This window comes from Lissotriton helveticus, chromosome 5_1, assembly GCF_964261635.1.
Source record: "Lissotriton helveticus chromosome 5_1, aLisHel1.1, whole genome shotgun sequence".
NCBI classification, from domain to species: domain Eukaryota; kingdom Metazoa; phylum Chordata; class Amphibia; order Caudata; family Salamandridae; genus Lissotriton; species Lissotriton helveticus.
Genome location: NC_136065.1, coordinates 1,280,384,738 through 1,280,410,039, shown reverse-complemented (window position 1 = coordinate 1,280,410,039; position 25,302 = coordinate 1,280,384,738). Strand labels below are relative to the sequence as shown.

The window sequence follows — 25,302 nt, the reverse complement described above, 5'->3', positions numbered from 1 at the left end:
TGCCTACAAACACATCTAGATATGCTGTGTCATCTTTACATTCAAGAGTTGCAGCCCTTACCATAAGATGGTGCAAACAAGCTAAAGCAACAGTCTACATCGTAGATTTGGGTTGTCAGAGAAGACCCTGTTGACTACAGAACCATCTGTTGCTGTATCGTTGACCGATGTCATGTCACGTCACCTACAACATGGTCTGTTGCATACTGTCATTTGAAATGCATGTTGCCTGCTGCATCATAAGTTAAGATGTCCTCTTCAATCAATCATTTTCATTTGTAAAGCGCGCTACATACCCGTGAGGGTCTCAAGGCGCTGGGAGGGGGTGGGGGGGGGGGCTGCTACTGGTCGAAAAGCCAGGCCTTGAGAAGTCTTCTGAAGGCCAGCGTCATGGAGGAGTGCTGTTAGGGTGCGGTGGCAGAACGTGTCGAAGGCTGCTGATAGGCCCAGAAGGATGAGGGCGGCCGTTTCTCCTTTGTCCATAAGGATCCTGATGTCGTCGGTGACGGCGATGAGGGCAGTCTCGGTGCTGTGGTTGCTGCGGAAGCCGGATTGAGATGGGTCTAGGATGTTGTTGTCTTCGAGGTAGCGGGTCAGCTGTCAGTTGACTATCTTCTCCGTGACTTTCACCGGGAAAGGGAGCAGGGAGATGGGCCGGAAGTTCTTGATGTCGTTGGGTCTGCCTTGGGTTTCTTCAGTAGGGTGCTGATCTCTGCGTGTTTCCAGCTCTCTGGGAAGGTTGCTGTTTCAAAGGAGACTTTGATTGTTTTCCGGAGATGGGGTGCGATGGCTGTGCTGGCTTTGTTGAAAACGTGGTGAGGGCATGGGTCAGATGGGGATCCAGAGTGGATGGAGTTCATGGTCTTGATGGTGTCTTCGTCGCTGACGTTGGACCAGGCGGTCGGGCGACTGATGCGGGTGGTGGTCGCAGGGGTGGTGGTCTCGGCGGTGGATGTGGGGGTAGCGGTGTTGAAGCTGTCGTGGGTGTCTGTGATCTTGCGGTGAAAGAAGGTGGCCAGTGAGTTGCACAGGTCTTGTGATGATGGATTGGTGTTGGAGCTGGGGTTGGGGAGTTCTTTCACAATGTTGAAGAGCTCTTTGCTGTTGTGTGCGTTGTTGTCTAGGCGGTCCTTGAAGGCGGTCCTGATGAGTTGGTGGTGTCTGCGGGTGGCGTTCTTGTGGGCTGTGTAGCTGTCTGGTGTTCAGTCGGGTAGCCAGATCTTCTCCAGCTTCCGACCGGTGCGCTTGGAGGTCTGGAGGTCTTCGGTGAACCATGCAGCTTTCTTGTTGGTATGATTGGTGGCGGAGGTCTTGAGTGGGGCGAGGGTGTCGGCGCAGTCGTTGATCCACTGTTTGAGGTTGATGGCGGCGGTGTCGGTCAGTGGGGTCGGCGGGTGGTCCCAGGGCGAGGGTGGTGGTCAGTTGGTCCTCGGCCTACTTGCCCCAGCAGCGGCGTGGCCTCTGTTGGGTGCGGTGGTGTGTGGTGGGTTTCCTGAAGGTGAAGTGGACGCATCTGTGGTCTGTCCAGTGGGGTTCGGTGGTGTGGTTGAAGGAGACTTGGGGACTTGCGGAGAAGATGGGGTCCAGTGTGTGTCCAGCAGCCTGTGTGGGTGTCGTCACGAGCTGTTTGAGTCCGAGGTTGTCGATCAGGGCGGTGGAGTTGGCGTCGGTGTTGTTCTCGAGGTGGAAGTTCAAGTCCCCGAGGAGGATGTAGTCTGTGGAGGCGAGGGCATGGGTGCTGATGAGGTCGGCGATGGAGTCGCTGAACTGTGGTTGTGGTCCGGGTGGTCTATAGACGAGTATTCCTCTGAGAGTGGTGTTGGGGTCGGTGTGGATCTGGAAGTGCATGTGCTCGGCGGTGGTGAGGGTGTCGTCTGTGTTGGTCGAGACTCTGAGGGTATCCTTGTGGATGATGGCGATTTCCCCGCCCACTCCGTTGGTCTGGTCTCTGCGGGAGTTCTTGTAGCCTTCTGGGATGGCTATGGCGATGTCTGATGCTGAGGTGGCGTTCAGCCAGGTCTCCGTCAGGAAGGCGATGTCGGGGGTGTTAGAGTCTAGGAGGTCCCAGAGTTCGATGGCGTGCTTGCGAGCGGAGCGGGTGTTTTAGGAAGATGCATCGGAGGTGATTGGGTTCTCTGGTTGATGGTTTGGCGGGCCGGGTCCTGGTGAAGCTGCAGTACCGGCAGGTAAAGGGCCCTTGGGTGCGCTTCGGGGTGGCCCAGTAGCAGGAGTGATCTCGTCCAGGGTTGAGTGCGTGGAGGGTGCTGGAGTCGTAGTGCAGTCTGGTGTTGTGGCGGCTATGGGGTCCAGGGGTTCTGGCGCTGAGCGCGGTCCAGGCGTGGACGGGCGCAGATGGGCTTGCCTTTGGTGCGCCAGCGGCACGCCCGCTGCGCGGCCTCCATATGAGGGGCTATGGGAGGGAGGAGCAGCTGGGTGGCGAATGAGGCACCAGGGGGCGGGGCCGCAGGGAGGCAACGGCGGAAGCGCCTAAGGGAGGGGTGGGGGGAGGGCACAGGGCACTGGCGACAGTGGAAAGAAGCACAATAAGAGGCAGAAAAAACAGTAACAGTGGCAAAAAGGAAAGAAAACAGTTGGCACAAAAGGAAAAGGAGAAAAAAAAGCAGTCCAAGGCAGAGGAGATGGACGGCAGCAATCGGGGGCAGCCAGGCGAGGACTCAGCGGGACAGCGGCACAGGGGGGCCGTGTGGCGGCTGAGGGGGGCGACCTATCTGGGGCAGCGGTGTCTGTTCGGGGGCATCTGTACCCAGCTGGGACGTAGCAGGGTCAGTGGGGTATCAGGGGAGCCGTGGCCATGGCGCAAGCAAAGAAAATGCCCCGTTGGCTGATTGTATGGTTGTAAAATACAGCCATTGTCAGGGCCCCGATGCCACTGCACCTGCTGCACCAGTGGTAGTTACGCACTGAGCAGAGCTTCTAGGGAGACAGCAGGGTACACAGAGCTGGCAGCAGGGCACAGAGCTGGGCAGCAGGGCACAGCTGGTGGCCCCACAGGTCTGGGTCCTTCACACACTGGAACCGGGTGAAGGAGACCGCTCCAGGAGAGGGAGACCACGGAGAGCAACTCCAAAGGGAGACCACGGAAAACAACTCCAGAGGGAGACCTAGGTCAGGGAGAGCAGCTCCGGCAGACCAGGGGGAGCAGCTCCAGAGGAGGGAGACCTGGGTCAGGGAGAGCAGCTCCAGAGGAGGGAGACCTGGGTCAGGGAGAGCAGCTCCAGAGGAGGGAGACCTGGGTCAGGGAGAGCAGCTCCAGAGGAGGGAGACCTGGGTCAGGGAGAGCAGCTCCAGAGGAGGGAGACCTGGTCAGGGAGAGCAGCTCCAGAGGAGGGAGACCTGGTCAGGGAGAGCAGCTCCAGAGGAGGGAGACCTGGTCAGGGAGAGCAGTTCAAGAAAGGAGACCTGGGTCAGGGCGAGCAGCTTCAGAGGAGGGAGACCTGAGTCAGGGCGAGCAGCTTCAGAGAAGGGAGACCTGGGCCAGGGTGAGCGGAACCGGACCAGGGCGAGCAGAACCGGACCAGGGCGAGCAGAACCAGACCAGGCACAGCAGACATAGATACATTTTGAGTCTCATTTATTCATTGTCTCTTGTAGAGAAGAATTAGCAGTCAACCGCAAACAAGAATATTTTTATATTATAAGTGTTCTGGGATATTTGGCAGGACTATCCAGTGCTTATGAGTTCAGTGGAGATGCCCTTGAAGAAGAACTTGGATTACAGGTAAGAATCCTTTCCTTCTCCAACATAGATTTTTTCATAGATTCCCATGCATTAACCTTCTCACGTCGTCTAAGTGGGTGCCTCCAATACATACTGAGCAGTATGAAATAACAATTTCTCATAGAAACATCCACAAAATAGCGTGTTTTTGAGCTCATCAGACTCATTTTAAAAGACACAAACTTCGGCTAATGAGATTTAAGGTCCATGAACCTAACTTACTTGTACAAAGGGTGCCCAGGGCCTGGAGGTTGGAGACCGAGGAGTGCCCATAGGTCTGATTCCTCCCCCCAGCCCTCTCCCCTCTCCCCCCTCCCCAATCACCCCCACCCCCACCCACACACACATTATCAAGCCCTCAATCAGATCTAGCCGGCAACCTGCCCCGCCAACGAAAGAGTTCCTCCAAAGGTAAACTTTTCAAAAGGCCAAACCTGGTGCCTGTAGCCGATCGCAGTTTACCATAGCTTTTCACTTTGGCCTGTTCTAGCACGACCAATGACCTGTGGTTCCCGCTTTGCACTTTTTGGTGCTAGACAACTCCCAAAAATTATATTTCTCTTTCCCCAATCCGATTTTTGCTTTTGGTGTCTATTTGCTCATTAAATTGATAATTATATTGCTATTTTTTATAAATTGGAGTGGGATATTTATTGTTTTGTGTTTTCAACGTAACTGTGTTTGTACTAATGAATGCTGCACCCTTATTCCTTTGAGTTTAGCCCGATTGCTGTGTGTCCTGGTTACCCAGGACTGAGGTAGGATTTAATTTTAAGAAACCTAACTGGACTTGATACAGAACAGTGACATTATTACTTGGTGATGTCTCCCAACCACCCCAACTGATAATCCTCATTCTCACAGAGGCCCGGGTGAAAAGGCCTCAGCCTGATTAGAATACATGTCCTCACTTCTCAGTCCACATAGCCTGGTATGGCGGTCAGTAACCACTCTTGCTAAACACCTGCCTCAGACTTGATGTAAACTCTGGCACTGCTACCCCAAAAGTTGAAAAGTCTGGTTCCTAAAAAGCAGAAGTGGGAAATTATGAGTCTTACACCTGGTTAGCTTGCCATAAGCAGACCGTCTTTTCTCCGAGAAGGTGCATGTACAATATCGACTGGTGAGCCAAATTCAGCAGTAAATGAAAGAAATGTGAAAGCTGGGAATGATCTAGCACAAACTGATATGCGAGAGACAGCCTTATGGTTTAAATGAAATGCCATTGCTGAGATTTGCAAGCATGCATGATTACTCCTGGTATTTGTTATTTGGAATTCAGTAAATGTGTTAAATATTTTTTAAACCTGCTATACTCATACTCTTACAAAGTGTCCGAAGTTGTGAAGAAACCTAGGAAATGTTATGGTGTAGAGGTGTAACAGATTGAAGTACATTTTTCAGGTACAACATATTGGAATACGTTTTCTACTTTATAATGGTAGTCCTTAAAATTTAGATTTTCATTTTTGTACAAAAATATTTCGATTTCTATTTTGTCACTTTAAATGTATGACCTAAATGAAAATCTGTAGTAGTGAGGAAATATTCTTGACCATTGACTTATGCCCGCTTGCAGTGAACGTAGTTTTGCTTCTTTGAATCTGGATTAGTGACTGATAATTTTGTGTCTAGGCTAGCGGACGTGTGCCAGTGCTTGACAACCTGGTGGAACTAGTGTCAAGAGGTCATAGTATCCCAGTGCATTTGGATTCATTACCACGATTGGAGTCCCTAGTGTCAGAGGTCCAAGGTTGGAAAGAGAGTGCATCCAGTACATTCCTGACTCCGGACTTAAACTTCTCTCTCCTGGAGGTGAGTCATTTAAATCTTTCTATGCATTAGTTGTAGGAAAGTACTCCATTTTGACATGGTCACCCCCACTTTTTGCCTGGTACATGTGATTTTGACTAGAAGTGCACTGGGTTCCTGTTAACCAGGGCACCAGTACCAAATCTCTTTCCCAAAACAGTACAATGGTTCCCCTGATTGGCAATGACTTTAGCACCCTCTAGAAGGCCCTATTTAATGGTACCCCTGGTGCCTAAGACCTTGGGTACAAACGAGTGTCCCCCAAGTGCTGAAGCACGAATTGTCACCGTCAGGGACCCGTCACCAAACTTATACAGGGCTACTATCGTAGGCTGCATGTTTTGATGCAGACAAAAATGAAAACATGACCTGACACATTCCTGTATGCCAGGTCCTCTAACACTGCATGTATTACTTCAAAGGAAATTTTATTGATATAGACCTCGTCAGATAGTCACAATATAAAAAAATATAATGTATATAGGAAATGTTGTTCATAGATTAAACATCTCTAAAATAGCGGTAAACAAATTAAAAAAATGTAAATCCTTATAACATACAACATACAAATTCATCTGGGGGGCTCTTATTAACTCGATTAGTTCCATAATTCTAGAGATATTCTATTTCATACAAATAGGTTTTTTAAAACAGCTACGTGCCTCAACCAAGAGTTTGTAAGGGCAAACGAACTGTACGTGCACCAAATCTTGAATACATCCTTCACATAGATCACAGAGGCCAGATTTATCCAGTGTGCCACCCCAGTTTTCAATTGCATCATTTAATGGTAGTGTTCTCAATCGCAACATCAAAATACAACGCCTAACCTTATGATCTAATGAAAATCTCAGATATTTTGAACTCCCTTTATATTCTACTCTAGGCAAAAATGGCTTATTGTGGGATAACTGTAAACAATACGCCTTATCAGTATCAAAGCTCAATCTTGGGGTGGATTTTTTAGGAAAAGCTTCAAGAGTATTGGGGACCAAGATTGCAGGATTTTAATAGAACATTGGAAGTATTCCAAAGCATTCTCTAGGTTTTCTGTAAAAGTATTTTTCTCTGGACCAGCCTTAAAAGTATCCTGACGTAAGAGCATGCTCAATGAGCCTGCGGGTGTGTGTAGTAGATTATAGGCCCATCTGATAAGGTTTGCCAAGGCTCTTGTATATTCGCTAACTACCTCCAATTCTAGATGAAGTGCTTGTACAGGTGTTGCTTGGCCCGTTGAAGTGATCATACGCAGAAGTTTCCCTTATTTAAGATTTAAAAAGCCCCACCTTTTTATAGAAATGTGTTCTAATCCGTAGATTAATATAGGGGAATTCGTTGTTCAATAAGTTTCAAATAGGGCTGAAAAATGTCGCCTCTCCGAAAATAGATAAAACCTTTTTATTGCACTGATTAGCTACCACTTTTAATTCAGTACATTGGAAATGGGAAGCAGTTCCAAGTGAGAAAATGCTCTCCCCCAGATAGGTGTATGAGGATACTACTTCGACTGGTATTCCTCCTAATTTCCAGGCGAATGATCTAGTGTTTTTTCTTCCCCTAAATGGTAATATTTTCGTTCTTGAGATGCTTACTTAAAAAAAATTGATGTTCGAGGCATATGAGCTGCAGATCATACACTTTTGAAATAGATCGCCACCTGGTGTTGGGCTTGGATGATTGCAGGTTGTTGTCTTCTTGGAAGAAGTCTTTGTAGTCACGAGATATGTGACTCCTCCCTTGGACAATACTGCGCATGGTCATCGTCTCCATCCTCAGATTGTTTTTTTCCGCCACTGGGTTCGGATGAAAGTTTTCTGATCCGGCTAGAAAAGACATTTCCAGCAACTTCGAAGCGATAAAACTTTCTAAAACTTTATCGATATTGAATAGAATACTTTCGACACCATCAGCCACATTCTGGTGCGTCGACGCGGGCCGTTGGGCCTATCGGCGCCGTACGGCCTACGCCTCATGGACAGAACTCCATTCAAGAGATGCCGGTATGTCGAGCAAAATTCCCTCATAGAGACCATCACGAGGTCTGCAACCTCTGTCTGTCGCCGGAACACGACGAGTCGACCTGCACAGCTTGTGCATCCTTACGATCGAAAAAGACCATTCGGGATCGAAGGGCACGTCGACACGAGATGAGGAGATCAGCACCGGAGGCCATCTTTGAGGAGGAGATCGTCGAAGAAGACATCTCCGAGGGCAAAGATCCACTCGAAGACCTCTCGGAGGACGAGGCTCCACTCGTCGCTGAGGAAGACTCGCCTGATCTCCAGATCATATCGGAGGCAGAGGACTCAGATGACTCGATTCCATCTCGTCAACCCGTGAGTACTCTTGCCCCTGCACAACAGACACTACCCAAGCCAAAGGCAACGGTCCGCACTCCGCCCATGGGGCCCAGTCGAGACCGAAATATACCCTCAGACGCCCCGCCTTCGGGCTCCAAGGAAAACAACTACGCCTTCCGGTGCTTCGGCACCGACAAAACCACATGTGCCAATTCCACCTCTTCCATTGGCACCAAAACACACTCATCCTTCGACACCGAAGCCAAAACGCCCTTCGGTGCCCAAAGACAAAGACCCTTCGGCGCCCAAACCAAAAGATGCATCGGTGCCGAAGCCGAAAACTGTACCAGATCCGCAGAAAGCTCCGGCTCCAAAACCTTCCGGTTCCAAAAATAAAGATGGAAAGCCAGAGTCCAACGCCTCAAGGCCAACGAGACCCGTCTCCACTCCAAAATCTCCAACCTCGGTACCAAAGATTTCAAGGCCTGATTCAGAGACACCTAAGCCCTCTAACTAGCCTACCAAGCCGAAACCATCTTCTGCACCACTTCTACCTGGGGTCCCTGCCAAAAAGAAGGATTGTGCAACTTCTCCAATGCACCCTTCCTCTCAGTCACCTTCTTCCTCTCCTATCCCTCCTTACATTGAACCTACAGTTTCTCCTGTTCAATCTCCTGCATCATCACACCACACTGATAAGGAGTATGATCTAGGTGGGGGAAATGACATACCAGAGCCACATGCATACCCTGTAGATGAAGATGTCAATCCAGAATACCCTCGAGATGACGATATATATATGGTTTCCCACCACACAATGTGCCCGACATTCCTGATCCTCAGTCTTACCCAACAAAACCTTCCCCTCCAGAAGACAGTATTGGGTTTAATTATCTCTTAAATAGAGCTGCCCTTTACCACGGGGTTTCAATGCACTCTGATGCCATTGATGAGGATTTTTTACTCGATACATTTGAGCAGTCACAAAGGTCTACACAAAAACTACCCATGATCAAAGGAGTCATTAAACATGCTCCAGAAATATTTAAAGACCCGGTACACTGTAGGGTGTTCAATCCAAGAATAGAAAAGAAATATAGACCAGCACCATCTGATCCAGTCTATATTAAGGGACATCTGCCACTAGACTCTTTAGTAGTGTCTAATGCACTGAAAAGAGCTAATTCCCAGACTTCTGGTGATACGCCCCCACCAAAGTCATTGATGCGTCAGGGAAACGGATTGCTGCGCAGGCTACAAATATATGGCGCATAGCAAATACACAAGCCCTGCTCTCGCGATATGACAGGGCTCACTACGACCAATTAGAAAAACTCATGGAGCACCTCCCAGATCAATACAAAGATCAGGCAACAGAGCTCATTCAAGAAGGCAAATTAATATCTAATGCCTCAATTAAATGTGCACTAGATGTAGCTAATTAGTTAAAGGAAAGAGATGCACACCTGGTCATCCCAATTTCGTTTTCTTTTAGACTTGTTTGTTTGTAACAGCGTGCATTCACCTGCTTTGCGCTTCGTCTCGGTGCGCTCTGTCGAATTAACTTTCAAAAGGAATCCCCGTTTCCGATTCAGTCAGGTTGCACAGCCACATTTGAAAATTGAATCAAATGAATCAATGTTATATTCGCTTCTCTTACTTGTTAATCATTGTTTAAACTATTTCAATTCATTTCATCGCGTTTTATAGTCAATTCATTTTAATCAATGTTTAATGGACGATGAATGTTTCAAAAAAGCTTGGGGTTCCCATTAGGTTTCCACATTCCATAATGTTTATTAAAATCGCCCAATGCATTTCGGAAAGTACATTTCCTTCTTCAGGGGCATCTACAAGTATAAGAACACATTTTAGTTGACATGTACAAATTTGTTAAATACTTCATCACCTTTAAAATCAAACGTCATTCATTTTATAATCATAACCGGTATCCCAAACCATTCAAACAATGATTACTCCCACAGTTAGAAACATTTCTTTCTTCGTTTCATCATTAGTTTAAAGCACTTTGTAACCCAGTAATCCTAACCCGCTATGTGCTACACATCATTGTTTTTCTTATATACTAATTTGCGCTTACCATGGTGGATGGGTTCCCTAGATACTTAAAATCAACCGTTCCTTCGTGCTTTCACAGCGTGTAAGAACGCTTCTGATGCAAATGAAATTTACTCATTGCAAAGCCCTTTTCTTATCTTTTCAAAGGTAGTCCCGCCCATATTCGGTGTTACAAAGTGGTGATTCATTGCATGTGTCTATCTCCCTAACTTGTGTAAACATTAACAGAGGACTACGTAAATGTTTAGTCACTTTCACAATGTAACACTACCATTCCCAGAATGCCGTGTAAAGAATTCTTTGTGAAGTGCTTGCACTAATCTGCCTACATTTCCTTTTCGGCGACCTTGTTTCTAAATCACTGTCTAAATGAATGTCCAATTTTTCAAAAAATAGATTGCTTGATAAAGTGCATGTACTCTTCAATATGGCGGAGAACCCGGGTCCCGTGCTTGTCGTCATCTTTGTTGTAACTTTAATCAGATTTTCATGTTCCTCTTATCTTTTTCTGTTCTCAATTTTCATTTTGGGTGCAATCTCAATTTGAGACGAATAAAGATTATACTAATTAGTTCAAGGAAAGAGATGGACACCTGGTCATCCCAATTTCGTTTTCTTTTAGACTTGTTTGTTTGTAACAGCGTGCATTCACCTGCTTTGCGCTTCGTCACGGGGCACTAGATGTAGCTGACACAGCATCCAGAGCAGTCAATACTAGTGTTCTACTCACACGACATGCGTTGTTACTCATTTCAGGGTTTAAAACTGAGGTACAGACTACCATCTTGAACCAGCCCTTCAATCAGAACCAATTGTTTGGGCCGGAAGTAGATGATACACTAGAAAAAATGAAAAAAGACACAGACACAGCTAAGTCTATGGGTGCATTACAATCCACTCAGACTAGAAGTTCTTTTCGCCGCTCCTTTTATAGAGGAGGCTCTAAGCAAACCGGTGCAGATACAACATCATCTTTCAAGACGCACACACAGACCTCCTCTAACAAAAGCTACTTTAGAGGAGGATACAGAGGCAATAATAATAAGGGAAGAGGTAGAGGTAACAACAACCGCTCCTGTGGGGGGCAGATTATCACAGTTCCTACCTGTCTGGAATTCCATCACAACAGACAGGTGGGTGAGACAGATTATCTAACATGGCCACTGCCTAGAACTCACAGCAACCCCCCCAAACACACCACCCAGGCAGCGTCCAATGTCTACAGACCATATGACTCTGCTTCAACAGGAAGTTCTAGCACATCTACAAAAGGATGCTATTCAAGTAGTTCCTTTACAGGAACAGGGAACAGGAGTTTACTCCCTGTACTTCCTAATCCCCAAGAAGGACGGGACACTGCAACCAATTCTCGACCTCAGGCCCCTCAACCATTACATACAATCAGATCATTTTCACATGATCACTCTGCAACAAGTACTCCCACTACTACAACAAGGCGATTTTCTTTCAACACTAGACCTAAAGGACGCCTACTTTCACATTCCTATACATCCTGCTCACAGGAAGTATTTAAGGTTTGTCATACAAGGACAGCACTATCAGTTCAAAGTCCTTCCATTCGGGGTCACAACAGCACCACAAGTGTTCACAAAGTCATTAGCAGTAGTAGCAGCACATCTCAGAAGACAACAGATACATGTCTTCCCTTATCTCGACGACTGGCTCATAAAAGCAAAATCATTCAGTCAATGTGTCCAACACACAAAGCAAACAATTCAAACACTGCACGACTTAGGGTTTACCATAAACTACAGTTAAACAAAAAGAGTGTCAACACCAAAGAAAGAAATTAGCACAAAATCAGAGATGAAAATCTTCCTGTAGGATTCGCATTGGAAATCACTAGGGATTTTTTTAGAAGCCCTCACTCACCACCCTGGGTGGTGACATGCTTCATCATCTGGCCCACCAGGAGAAGCCGAGTGCCTCCCTGGTGTGCTACAACGCCAGAATACTGCGGAGCAGGATTTTTTGTGACAGTGATGTGAAAAAATGTGATATTAAAATTGTCAAAAGTGTACCAAAAAGAAAATGTTTTATTCAATTGTCAGCCTGACCAGGTTAAAATATGTGTAGGGAAATGTGCCAATTAATGTATTGGTTATTTCCACTTAAAGTGGGGTCGACATGTTTCAGCCCTTATGTGTGAGATTACTGGGCTTTCTTCAGGACCATGGGTTGTGTACCTCGGCTGTGTAGGCGCGCTAAGGTCCACCATACCAGAGGACGTGAAAGTTAAGATTGCAGTGTCAATGTGTCCAACACACAAAGCAAACAATTCAAACACTGCACGACTTAGGGTTTACCATAAACTACAGTTAAACAAAAAGAGTGTCAACACCAAAGAAAGAAATTTGCACAAAATCAGAGATGAACATCTTCCTGTAGGATTCGCATTGGAAATCACTAGGGATTTTTTTAGAAGCCCTCACTCACCACCCTGGGTGGTGACATGCTTCATCATCGGGCCCACCAGGAGAAGCCGAGTGCCTCCCTGGTGTGCTACAACGCCAGAATACTGCGGAGCAGGATTTTTTGTGACAGTGATGTGAAAAAATTTGACACTCTCATGTTGTTTAACTGAGATTGCCCGGGAGACTTGAGGGTGTCCCTGTTTCCCTCTCTCTCATATTGTTACTACCCACTTACCATAAACTACACCAAGTTGCACCTAGAGCCTTTGCCCGTTCATCAGTATCTAGGAGCTACCATAGACACATCTACAGCTCTAGCGTATCCCAGTCAAGCCAGGATACAGAGCATTCAGACCTTAGTCTCCGTTTTTCAACACCAGCAGTCTCTCCAAGCCAGAGTGTTCATGACACTAATAGGCATGATGGCGTCTTGCATCTTTATAGTTCCACATGCAAGACTGCAAATGCGCCCACTACAAGAATGTCTAGCACAACAGTGGAATCAGGCTCAAGGTCAGCTCAAAGATCTGGTGTTGGTAGACAGCTGTACACATAGCTCTCTGCAAACAAACTTGACAAGAGGACGGCCGTTCCTAAAGCCTGTTCCACAGCTGGTGCTCACAACAGACGCATCCCTCACGGGATGGGGAGCCCATCTCTTACACTATACAACACAAGGCCAATGTAACAACCAATGAAGAAATGTTCCATATCAACCATCTAGAGCTGCTAGCAATTTTCCTCAAGACGTTTCAATTGCAAGTACAAAACAAAGCTGTCTTAATCCGGACGGACAATATGACAGCCATGTACTATATACAAAAACAGGGGGACACACTCACTACAACTGTCCCAGCTCACGCAGAAAATTTGGAGATGGGCCATTCCTCAAAACATACACCTGACTGTAGAACACCTTCCAGGAATTCACAATCAGATAGCAGATCTGTTAAGCAGACAGTCACAACCGATTCACGAATGGGAAATACATCCACAAGTTCTTCAACCATTCTTCCAAATTTGGGGGCATCCACAGATAGATCTGTTTGCCACCCACAAAAATGCAAAATGCCCAACCTTCGCCTCCAGGTTTCCACAACCACGGTCGGAGGAGAATGCAATATGGATGAACTGGTCAGGCAGATTTGCGTACGCTTTTCCGCCTCTCCCACTCATTCCACTAGTAGTGCGCAAACTCAGACAACAGTCTCTCAAACTAATACTAGTAGCTCCCACATGGGCACGTCAGCCGTGGTTCACCACACTACTAGATCTCTCACTGGCTCCACACCAAAAATTACCGCTCACGCCCTCCCGGTTAACACAGAACCATGGAGAAATAAGACACTCCGATCCAAGCCAACTGAATTTGGCGATCTGGCTCCTGAAGTCTTAGAGTTTGGTTACTTAAACCTGCCACCAGACTGTATGAACATAATTAAAGAAGCTAGAAAACCCACTACCAGAGCGTGTTATGCCGCTAAGTGGAAACAATAATCACATTGATCCACTGGATGCTTCCATCCAAAATATCATTTGTTACCTTCTACACCTACAAAGGTCCAATCTAGCTTATTCTTCCATATGCCTGCATCTGGCAGCAATTGCAGCCTATTTACAGAATAGATAACCTCTATCTCTCTTCAGAGTACCTGCAATCAAAGCATTTATAGAAGGATTAAATACAATAATCCCACCTAGGTTACCACCTGCTTCGGTATGGAACCTGAACGTTGTCCTTACAAGACTTATGGGACCCCCTTTCGAGCCTTTACACAAGTGGGAATTGCAATTCCTAACATGGAAAACTGCCTTCCTTGTTGCCATCACCTCTCTCAGAAGAGTGAGTTAAATACAAGCATTCACAATACAAGAACCATTTTTTCAAATACATCCTAACAAAGTGGTTCTTAGGCCTAATCCAAAATTCCTGCCAAAGGTTATCACTCCTTTTCATCTTAACCAATCAGTAGAGCTACCAAAACCCAGACTCTGTTGCAGAAAGGGCTTTACACACCTTAGATGTTAGAAGAGCCCTGTTATACTACACAGATAGGACTAAGTCCTTCAGGAAGACAAAACAATTATTCGTATCTTTCTCTCCCCCACAAAAAGGCAGCCCCATCTCTAATGGGGGAATTGCCATAAAACTATGCACCTTCATTTTAACCCGTTTACGCCGCCGCGGTGCGGGTGTTCTAAAGGGTGGGCGGGGCTGCGTTGGCCAACGGTCCTGTGCAGCACCGGGGAGTTGGCCAACGCGAGCACAGAACGGGTAAAGGTCTCATAATATGTTGTTGAGCATTTTGTAATTGCTTGTGTAAGAAGCTTCTCTGGTGCCACCTGATTAACATATCGTAATGTTTATCACACAGTTGTTCTTTCCTACTGTGCCCATTTTCTGCAGCAGATACTCTTGTGAGCGCTATTACGTAAATACAGGCGTTCAAAGTAGATTATACCAGAAGAATGACTCAGTGAGATGAACGTTCGCTGTTCGTCAAGCACTGATCTCCAATCCCAGCAACGCCGACTGAGTCTCCCATCTTTCATTTAAGTGGTAATTTGACGGCAAATGAACTGGGAAAAAGGAATAGCAGCTTAGGTACTGACCACTTCGCTGTTTAAACATTCACCAAAAGTGTTTAAAAATGACATTGAAAATGTGTTAGGGCTATTCAGAAAATGGAGGATAAAAGACAACAGGGCTTGGCTGGTTTGGTGATTGTTACAGAGAATCTTGTTTTGCCTCGTGCTCTGTGGCCCAAATGTTTAGCTGAAGCCAGGCCTGGGGTTTCATTGTTTTTTGCACCTATTCGATCATTGATGGTCTGAATCCCCTGTGAGCTTACACAGTAAACAAAAACCCGTAAAATGAATTGCGAAAGCAGTCCAGAAATGGATCTGTCATTCCTCATAGTATGAGCCTGGAAGCAGAGGCATGATGTGGGACCTACGGCCAGGGGCGGAACCTGTGGGCTTTCATTACAGATCTACATTTAGAACACTGTCTACCTTCACCACTGGAGTAGAAAGATGAGGTGGAGTTTATTAAAAGGGGGTCATGTGTGGAATGGTAGAACTGGAGTTCGAGTCAAGCAGTATTCCAGGTTGAACATAATTGTGCTACCTGATTCAGGTGCGAAGGAGGGACCTGTGATCCGGCCATGGAAGCGTGTGTTGGTGCTTAGAGACAATAAGTGATGCCGAGCTTTTGACAGAACTAGAGGTCACCTGCGTGTCACCGTCCCTGGCATTGCCACATTCCTTGCTAAAATCTCACAAACGTCCTTTTCGGTGTGGTCTCCCGAGCCAGTCAATCACGGTGAGGGGTTTGGCTTCCAGAGAGAGAAATCATAGGATGTGTAGGCGTTAAAAATGTATAGTTATGGTGTGTTTCCATACAGTCGGGGTGTATTTTGTCAGGTAATAATTTGTTCCGTCACCCTCTTCTCAAGAATTTTTTTTTTTTTAAATGTAGAGTTTAAGCAGCACTTTAATGCATTTTTATCATTGAAAGCAACCAACTCTATATTGTGTCTATAAAACACATGAGATTGATTATATCTCTTCATGTGCAAGACATCAGATTGTAAATGAATGGTATTCCAGAGTCAAATGGTTGTCTACAATTATTTTGACTTCGCTCTGTTCATTTATATACCTATATTTACATGCAGAGGGACTCTGTGTCAGCCCTCTTCTGCCTTTGGTCTCTGGGTGTCATTCACACTCTGGTTCCATCCATAACCGCACCACCGGGGGTTCATTAGGTCATCTCACTTCAGACATTGGCTTTGATTCCCTGTGAGTTGCACCATTTTTTCTGGTTGTATTTGCACATCTACCTGAAAATGAGTTTGCTACAATGCCAGAGCTCGTGGGGCAGTCCTTTAGTTTTACATTTTCACCTTTCAGCATGCAGCAGCTCCCCGAGCAGTGCTGCCAGCTGCTCGGCTCGCTTTCCACTTATTTCATCTACAGTCCTCTCTCCATCCTGCGCACCACTGTTTCTAAACCGAGTGGTAATAGCAGAATTATATTATCCATAGTGTATCATGGATTTACCATTCCTAGACGGCCACCACTTTGTCCTAAACATGGTGGCCATGTTGGAATTATGAGCCAACTACTCACAAGGTACAATACCATTGGAACATGGCTGCCCAATTCGATGTTTGATTTTATTTTCTATTGCAAACATGCACCCACGATTAGGTGGTGCTATGATTTCTTTTTTTCACTTTTATTCCTTTAATTTCTCTTGCATATGCTTTTGGTCATATGTATGTGTTTTATTGGCGATTGTAATGTGGGTGAATGCAAGAATGAGTCATTGGATGGGTGAATGGATGCATGAATACAAGGATGAGAGACAGAGTGAGTGTTTAATGGCTTATTGTGTATCTAAATTCAACCGTGACTGGTGCAGCATTTTCATTTATCAACCAGTTCTATTGGCCTCGCCAATGCTTGTTGGGATCCTATTGGCCTCACCAATGCTTGTTGGAATCGGGTAGGTAATATTTTAGCCAGGGCAGCAGAAATGGAAATAGAAGACTATACAACTGTGCCCTTCCAAATAAGATGGACTGATCTTTGAGCTAGCTTTGATGGTAGTGCGGCTAGGTGTGGGTAGGGTGTTGGCAAGGACAGCTCATATGGACTGGTGCCTTCTAACAGAGAAATACGCATGCCAGGCAAGGGGCTTCCCCAAGTAATTTGAAAATGTATTGGGTCCCTGAATGCTCTATTGTGGACTATCGTAGGGGGTTCTGGATTTCAACAGCCCACTACTGGACTGTGAATTTTCCTCATTAAAACTATGCACCTTCATTTTAACCCGTTTTCGCCACCGCGGTGTTGGTGTTCTAAAGGGTGGGCGGTGCTGCGTCGGCCAACGGTCGTGTGCAGCACCAGGGAGTTGGCCGACGCGAGCACGGAACGGGTAAAGGTCTCAGATTTTGTTGAGCATTTTGTAATTGCTTGTGTAAGAAGCTTATCTGGTGCCACCTGATTAAGATATCGTAATGTTTATCACACTTGATTATACTGTAGGTTAGCCATGTTTCAGCAATAACCTGACCTTGTTGGTTATAACGAAATTCAATAAAACATTTCAGAAAACCTAACCCAAATATCCAATCATGTTTTGGGAGTTGGACTGTTGCTCTGGTACTGGTATTTGTTTATGACTTTGGCATTTTTGCATGGTGAAGTTAGTCCAGTGCGTGTAGCCAACTTATGACGACTCCTGGAACTGTTCCCCTCCCTTTGTCCACTTCAAGAAAATGTCAACAATGGAAGTAGCTCCAGTTCTGCTGTTGTTGCAAGTCAGCCATAGCACTGAGGTGTGTAGTTAATGATGTCTGCTGCTTATTCTATTGCAGACCCTCATCCATGTCAGCAATTGTAAATTTAAGGCTACTCCCAGGACTTGCTGGTCTTGCAGAATGATCAAAACGTTGGTGTTTTTAATATCGCTGGTTGGGTTTCTAGCATTGTGTTCTATGAACTAGAAACATCTTATTTGAGTAAAATATTATGCATAAGTAAATACCTGTGTATGGTGGTAACAAGGGTGACCAGATAGGTGATTAAGTACATACTGCCAGTGTTTGCAAACCCTAATCACAATAAAACATACTTTAAAGTATACATTAGTGATTATTGATAAAGCAGAGATCTCAAGGTTAGTGTACCCTCTGGGGTTCACTGTATGTATGAAAATAAATTCGTATCACTTGACTGCGAGCACCACGTTATCTGTGCATTCTAATTCTGTGCCCTATTTCCCTAGAAGTCATGTTTTAAACTTACATATTTTTGGAGCTCACTCCTAATATTTTTTTGTTTATTAAGCTTCAATACTCCTGTTTATCCCATAAATGGATAAAGTCAATGTAACGATATTAGTTTAATCGGTCGCTCCAGCACAAAACCATAATCACTTATTTTTCATTATTGTTGAGGGTGTCAAGCCTTTCTGTATGCTTACTAAATTGTTAGTTGAAATATTAGAGATAATATACTAGAGGCTCAACAACAGATCCAACACCATATCAAAGTTTGGAGGCAAGTTAAATTATTTGAAGCATCAGAAAGTGTACAAGAATATTCCTAATCAAATAAAAGCAATACCGTATAGATCACTGAACACACCCTTCTAAAAAGAGATTACGGGCTCTTGAGGTCGATTCACAAAAGAATGTTATATGTTTACACGCTTACATGAATGTATAGCTTCTGGGAATTCACAAATGTTCCCATTTGCATGCTGAAAAATTGCAGCAGTTTCCCAGAATACTACTGTGAATGTCTTTTGGCATTTGCTATTACTCCAGTGGATAGCTATACACTGGGCACAATTGTGCATTGGGGAAAGATGCCCAATCTGAACGAGCATTAAAAATGCAATAGGTCTCGCCTTTTATTAAGTTAAAGCCATTTGCTTTGCTATGTAATACCATTAGCAAAGCAAATGGCTAAAACTTAAAGGCGAGACCTATTGCATTTTCAATGCTTGTTTGTGATGCTAATTGTGGTGGGAAATGATTTAGCCCACTGAAAGCAGACCGGTAGATCACGGAGGAATAATGAGAATTGAAAGGGAGCAAGAAGACATCCCTGCTTGAGCCCACTCTGTGTTGGAATCTCCCGAGTGAGTCCTTTGTCTTCTCCCATCTGGACTTTACACCATGTAGATGTATGGAGAACTACTATTAGCCTCAATAAGGTTGCCGGGACTCACAATTTCATTAATTTTCTCCACAGTGAGGTCCTATCCACCTTATCAAAGGCTATCGACCACTAGACTATAAACTACCAGAGTGTTACTGGTTACATATTTATCAATTCTAGTTTGCAAGATTTTGATGTTGTCAGTCACTAAATGGTTTAGACGAAAGCCTGCTTTGACCATAGGAACCGCCCTTATGGATGTTACCCAATCATTCAGGTGGTCCAAAACACTGGCCGCAAAGATCTTTCCTGTGGTATCCAGGAAGGCAATTTGACGATAATTACTTAGAGGCGGTAACATTTTTTTCAAAAGAGGGACCATAATGCTTCCCAACCAAGAACTTTGAATATGACCAGTATTGGTAGCAGTAAGCAACAAGCATTGACCTTATAAGTGTTTAGCCATGCAACAGTTGATGTTGTTGCACCAGGGATATTGTGCTGACTGACTGACTGAATTATTTTTTAAGCGCTCTTATGCCGAGGCGTCTTGGCGCTGTGAGACGGAAGGGAAGTAGAGCGATGGTTACGGCATCGTAAAGAGCCAGGTCTTCAGCGCCCTTCTAAAACTCGCTCTGTTCTTTTCCGAGCGCAGTGTGATAGGCATACTGTTCTGTAGTAGGGGATCTCTGTGTATAGTCATAATCTAGTGAATAGTCCCGCCCATGTGCGTGGACCCCGGCAATCAAAAATAATCTCTTAAGTTGTCAGAAAATTGCAGAACTGCAAAGACACTTAAGAGAAAATTTAAAGACAAATAATGCAGCCTATATCCACAGGCTACACTGTCCAGTACTTCAACTAGAAAAATTCCACCAAAAATCCACAAACAGCAAAGCCTGTCCAGATTTCCCTTGCTTTAACAGCAAACACCCTCAGAAATGATAGAGAGGAAGGCATGGACAGACAAGCCCCATAGGCTGCCATTATGTGGCTTAAATAGGATACTGTGACTTTAAGAGAACTTTCCAGAACTTCTCCCAGTATCCCAGAATGCATAGCAGGTCCCTCTCACTTTCAGTTCTTTTTTCCGGCTCCTGCTTACAGGACCCTGTGCATTGAGCTCTCCCTTTTTCAAGGGTTTATTGGACTTTATTACACTTTTTGGATTTAGAAGTGTTCTCATTTGATTCTTGGTGTTTCCTTTTCACTTCTGTGTGTTTGTTCAGGCTTTTAGGGATCTAAAATGCCTGCTTTATTCGACAAGTGCCCATCATGTGGAAGGAAGAAGGCCAAGACTGACTCACACGACGTCTGCATTCTTTGCCTCCCTGATGATCATGTCCCTGAAGATTGTGACATCTGCCAGACCTTTTCTACGAGGACCCTGAGGGAAAGGCAGAAGATTAGGCTCCAAGGCCTGGAAGAGAGGCGACTGCAGGCTACAGGTGGGTCTGGGCAGGCTGGGAAGGCTCCCTCTGCCCCTGCTGAGGCCTCTGGGGGGCTCCCCAGAGGCAGGAAGACCAGCAAAAGGTCCCGGTCTCCGTCGAAGTCGATAGCATCGACGACGACAGGGATGACGACGGTGTGTTCCCCTTCTCCCTGGGGCTCCGGGTCGAGACAGCGTGGAAGATCGACGTCGAGAGGCCTGGCTAGGCCGCCGTCGAAGTCACAGCCGACGGCGTCGTCGAAGTCGAGGCATCGCCGTCGACGAAGACACCGGCGCTCGCCGTCGAAGCGACACCGCCGGTCGCCGTCGACCAGTTCGACGTTGAGGGGATCCTCGGCGTCGAGGACCGCGAGGAAGCGGTCGTCGAGGAGAAAGAGTCGACGCTCGCCGTCGGGGTCTGACCGCTTGTCGTCGAAGGGACGACGTTCGTCGTCGAGGAAGAAACACTCGATGTCGAGGAGACGGCGTTCGACGCCAGAGTCGAGGGATCACCGTTCCACGCCTGAAAAACGACGCTCGACGTCGAGCAGGAAGAGATCAGCGTCACCAAGGGTCTCAACCTCCTCTAAGAGGCGCAGAAGGGATTCTGGCGCCAAGTCATGCTGGATCTGATGGAGGACGTCGGAGGCGTCGCTCTCGCTCTGGAGGATCTGGATCACAGGCCCCTCCTGTGAGAAGTTGGCCTGATATATAATGTTCACTATTCTAGTGAGCACTCTGTATCAGTCCAAACAACCCTTATTGATGATTGGTTGTAAGTCAACCTTATAGACCAGCTATCCTAGTAGCATGGATACGAGCAGTCTAAGGCTAAGACTCTAGAGGGCGTGTTAAGCCAGCTGTTTTACCATCACATTACCCCTTGAACACCAAGTGAAAGGACACCACACAAGTTGTTATCAAAAATAAAGTATATTTATTTATAACAGGACTACCCTGGCTCTTTATGAGACAGGGAGCTAAGCACACAACAAAACTCTTAAAGAATTACTGAAAGTCGCACAATTTACACAAATGCCCGAGGGGCACGAAAAACCATATACACAAGAAGTGGAATGCGAAGTTACTAGCAGGTAAGTAATACTTTTCTAGACTGTAGAAACGCTAGGCCTACAATGCTGAACCCTTGGATTAGAAGCAGGAGGCCTAGGGACGCCGTGTGCAGAGTGGGAACTCTCACGCGTAATGCGGGAACAAGTCTATGGATACTAGCAATTGCAAAGTTACTGTTCTCGGGCGAACCCGACTAGGTGGGTCGAAAACAAGGGTGGATCCGAACACTTAGGGTGTTGGACTATGCTGGAGCACCGGAGTACTTGGTTTACCTAGCCCAGGGGCTGCGGCTGCATAGGGTTCAAGTTGCGTCGGAAACCCTCGTTGAAGATCCAGGAGCCTGAAGAAAGAAGTTGCTGGCAGGCGGCCAGTGAAGAAGTTCGTGGTGATCCAAGCCTGGATCAGGGAAGAAGAAGACCTGTAAGCAGAGGGGACCAAGTTCTGAATCACTAGCCAGTGATTTAGGTGGGCACCAGGATGGCACCGGACGAAGTCACCTCGACCAGGTGAGTGGGCGCTGCTGGGCTCTGCAGTCTCTCGGACCAGGAGGCGTTGTCGGCGACCAGGATGGAGGTGCGAGCTGTCCCACGAAGGTCTCTGCTGTCGACGTCGCTGGACCCAGGATTGGGGCAACAAGTCTTGGCAAATGCAAGCCCACGCGGTGGACTTAAAATGGCGTCTGGAGTGGACCAGGAGGGTCCAGGGTGCTCCTCTTTTGGAGGGAAGCCAGGGCTAGTCTGGAGCAACCAGACCAGCGGTGGTTGTCGTCGTGAAGCGTCGTAAGAGGGCCACTAGCCAACGGGCAAGTGACCTGGACAACGCGGTGAGCAGCAAAGAGCAGAAGGGCCCCACGCAGATCTCGTGGATGCAGGGGGGCTGAACTTCGGTGCTGGAGCTGCTCAGGGTCGGGGCTTCTCTTACCCCAAAGCACTCAGTCGAGGGTCACTCGGTGGTTGTGCTGGACAAGCGTCGTGCAGTTCTGAAGATGGCCGGTCCCTCGAGGTCTCGTCGCACCCACGGATCACAGCTGGGCTGATGATGTAGGTTGAGGTCAGAGGTGCCAGGGAAGCCGGTTCTCGTCGTGCTGGAGCAGTCTTGATCCGGAGGAGAGACTGGCAACAAACCGCGATGCTTGGTTGGTGCCTGCTGCTGCAGGGTGACTACTCCTTAGTCACAAGGGAGAAATCTTGAGAAGAGTCTTGAGTTCTTCGTGTAGAAGGTCGGTTCAGGATTCAAAGATTGATCTCATTTGGAAGGGGGCCAGTTCCTACCTTTATCCTGCAAAAAGGGGCTGGCACGCGACTAAGTCCTGCCCTATGGGTGGGACTAGGAGGGGGGTGGTTACACCCCTCTCCTTTGGCGGGCTTTCCCCAGATCAGGGGCTGGAGTGCCCCTGGAACTGGTTCAAGCCGGCCTATGCATAGTGAGCACCGGGGTGCCACTTGCAGTCACCTTCCTCTAAAGCCCTGCCTACCTAGGATACACAAAATCCTGTCTGGGACGGTGCTGGCACCGCCCCTGGCAGGAAACCCTTTGTCCTTGCCTCCTGTGCTGGGAGGACTCCCAGCAGCAGGAGGGCAGACTTGTGTCTCGGTGGCAGCATCCATCTTGTGGAGCTGAGGCTATGTCTGACTTTAACCGGGGTTACAGGTTACATACATGTCGTGTCCCTCTAGAAGGGTGGAATGCTAACCCCGTCGCCAGAATTGGCGAGGGGTTAGTATTCCAATTCGTATGACACCTTACTCGACATGTTTTGATAAAGCGATACCAGAGTTGGCATTTAACCGCGAGGATTATAATGCACTTAAGAGTATATGGTATGCGTTATCATGGAACAGCTATTAGGACTTGGTTCCGCAAGCTGCAAACGGGCTCAGCTCATGCCAGAGCACCATTTCACGTTATTCCAAGCACTCTGCCTTCAGGATTGTTAAGGCCTGCCATAGGAGTGACTGATAGGAATACATGTGTCCATTTTAGGGTTAGATATAGGTATACTATATCTACAGCAAAGGGTGATTACACCACCTTGCCCCAGCTGTCGTGCAGCCAGTTGTGTCAGATTTGGATGGCCAGCCAGGGGTGGCATAATACATGCTGCAGCCCCTGGTAGGCCCTGGGTACACCTATGCCCTGGGTACCTAAGGTACACTGTACATGGACTGATAAGGTGACTCAGTATCCAATTAGATATGTACCTAAGTTACATGGAATCCATTTTAACAGAGAGAGCAGTGGGCCTGGGGTCCTGAATAGCAGGGCCCCAGGTCAACTAAGTCAGAAAACCAGCAAAACACCAGGCAAAAAGTTGGGGGCAACCATAGTCAGGGATCTACCTTCCTACACCTCCCTCGAAGAAGTCATCGGGCACGGCGTACTCGGTGGTATATACGCCGCCAAGACCTGTGACCCCTCCTCCTTTTCTACCGAAGGAGGCTCCTCCGGCTAAGCCGCCTCTCCCCTCCCTGCCTCCCCCGTCTCCTGCGGGGCAGCCTCCACCGCCGGTACCCCCTCATAGGCCGCCGAGGTCGGTGTCGCTGCCTCTGCTTCAGACACCCACTAAGGGTACTCCTACCCCGAAGCCCATGGACAGGCCACGGAAGACTCCTCCACGGAAACCGGTGGAGCGCCCACGTGCTGGGAGGTCGCGCTCCCGCTCCAGGAGAAGGGAACGTTCGCGTCACAGGTCTTCTACTCGATCTAGACGGCGCCACAGGAGACACAGGTCTCGTTCACGGACCCGGTCGTCTGGGACCAGGGACTACTCCCCGACCTTGTCAGATTCGCCAGACACGAGGGTTTCACCGGTCGATGATCTGGTGTCCTTCCAGGACGTGCTGTTACGGGGTGCGGCGAAATTGGGCATTACTTTGACGGTGCCCACTCCAAAGACTTCGGTCATCTTCGAGACGCTCCATCAGAAGCATTTGTCTCGGCCGTTACTACCACTGGTGCCGGGCCTGGAAGAACCGGCCCTGGATCTTTTCCTCACTCCAGCAGTGACGAAGGGAACGCCTTCCAGACTGCAGAAGAAGTACCGGGCTCCGGACTCGGACCCGGCCTTTCTCAGGCTGGAACCCCCTCCAGACTCGGTGATTGTGACGGCGGCGCGCAAACAGCATGCCACCACGCCTTCCTCCACAGTTCCGCCAGATAAGGAATCTAGGTGGTTGGATTCATCTGGGAGAAGAGTTTGTGGGACATCGGCGACCTCAATGAAAGCAGCTAGTGCCACTGCCTTGCTGGGTCGGTATGACAGAGCCCTTTGGGAGTCCCTTCAACAATTTGCGGAGCTCCTTCCGCGGGACAAGCGTGAAGACTTCCAGGAGGTGCTTAACGAAGGAATGTTGGTGGCGAATCAAGTCATCAGCGCTGCAGCCGACTCTTCTCTTCTGGCGGCGCATGGTTTCTGCCACGGAATAAACCAGCGACGACATGCATGGCTCCGCCTTACGTCTCTGAAACCGGACGCTCAGCAGAGGGTTGCCAATCTGCCATTCTCTGGCGAAACCCTCTTCGGGAAGCACGCTGATGACGAAATGGCCCGCATGAAGGCGGAGGCTGAAACGCTCACAGCGGTGGGTTTGGAGAAGCCCAAGGAGACCAAGAAGACGTACCGGCCGTTCCAACGCCGGTTCGGTGGTCAAGGCAGGGGGCGTGGCCAGTCTTCTGGACAACAGCAGCAGCAACAACAGCAGCAGTTCAGAAGACCGTTCCAGAAACGCCAGAGGGGCAGAGGCGGCCATCAGT

General features: G+C 47.5%; 1 protein-coding gene across 2 annotated transcripts in view; it reads left to right on the top strand.

Moving 5' to 3' along the window:
• KDM5B (lysine demethylase 5B) overlaps nucleotides 1-25,302 on the top strand; it is an 877,335-nt gene that overhangs the window by 646,881 nt on the left and 205,152 nt on the right. For both annotated transcript variants that reach the window (XM_078644101.1, XM_078644102.1), the window contains one exon: nucleotides 5,375-5,554. In XM_078644101.1, the coding sequence (XP_078500227.1) occupies nucleotides 5,375-5,554 (180 nt within the window). The remainder of the gene's footprint in view (nucleotides 1-5,374; nucleotides 5,555-25,302) is intronic.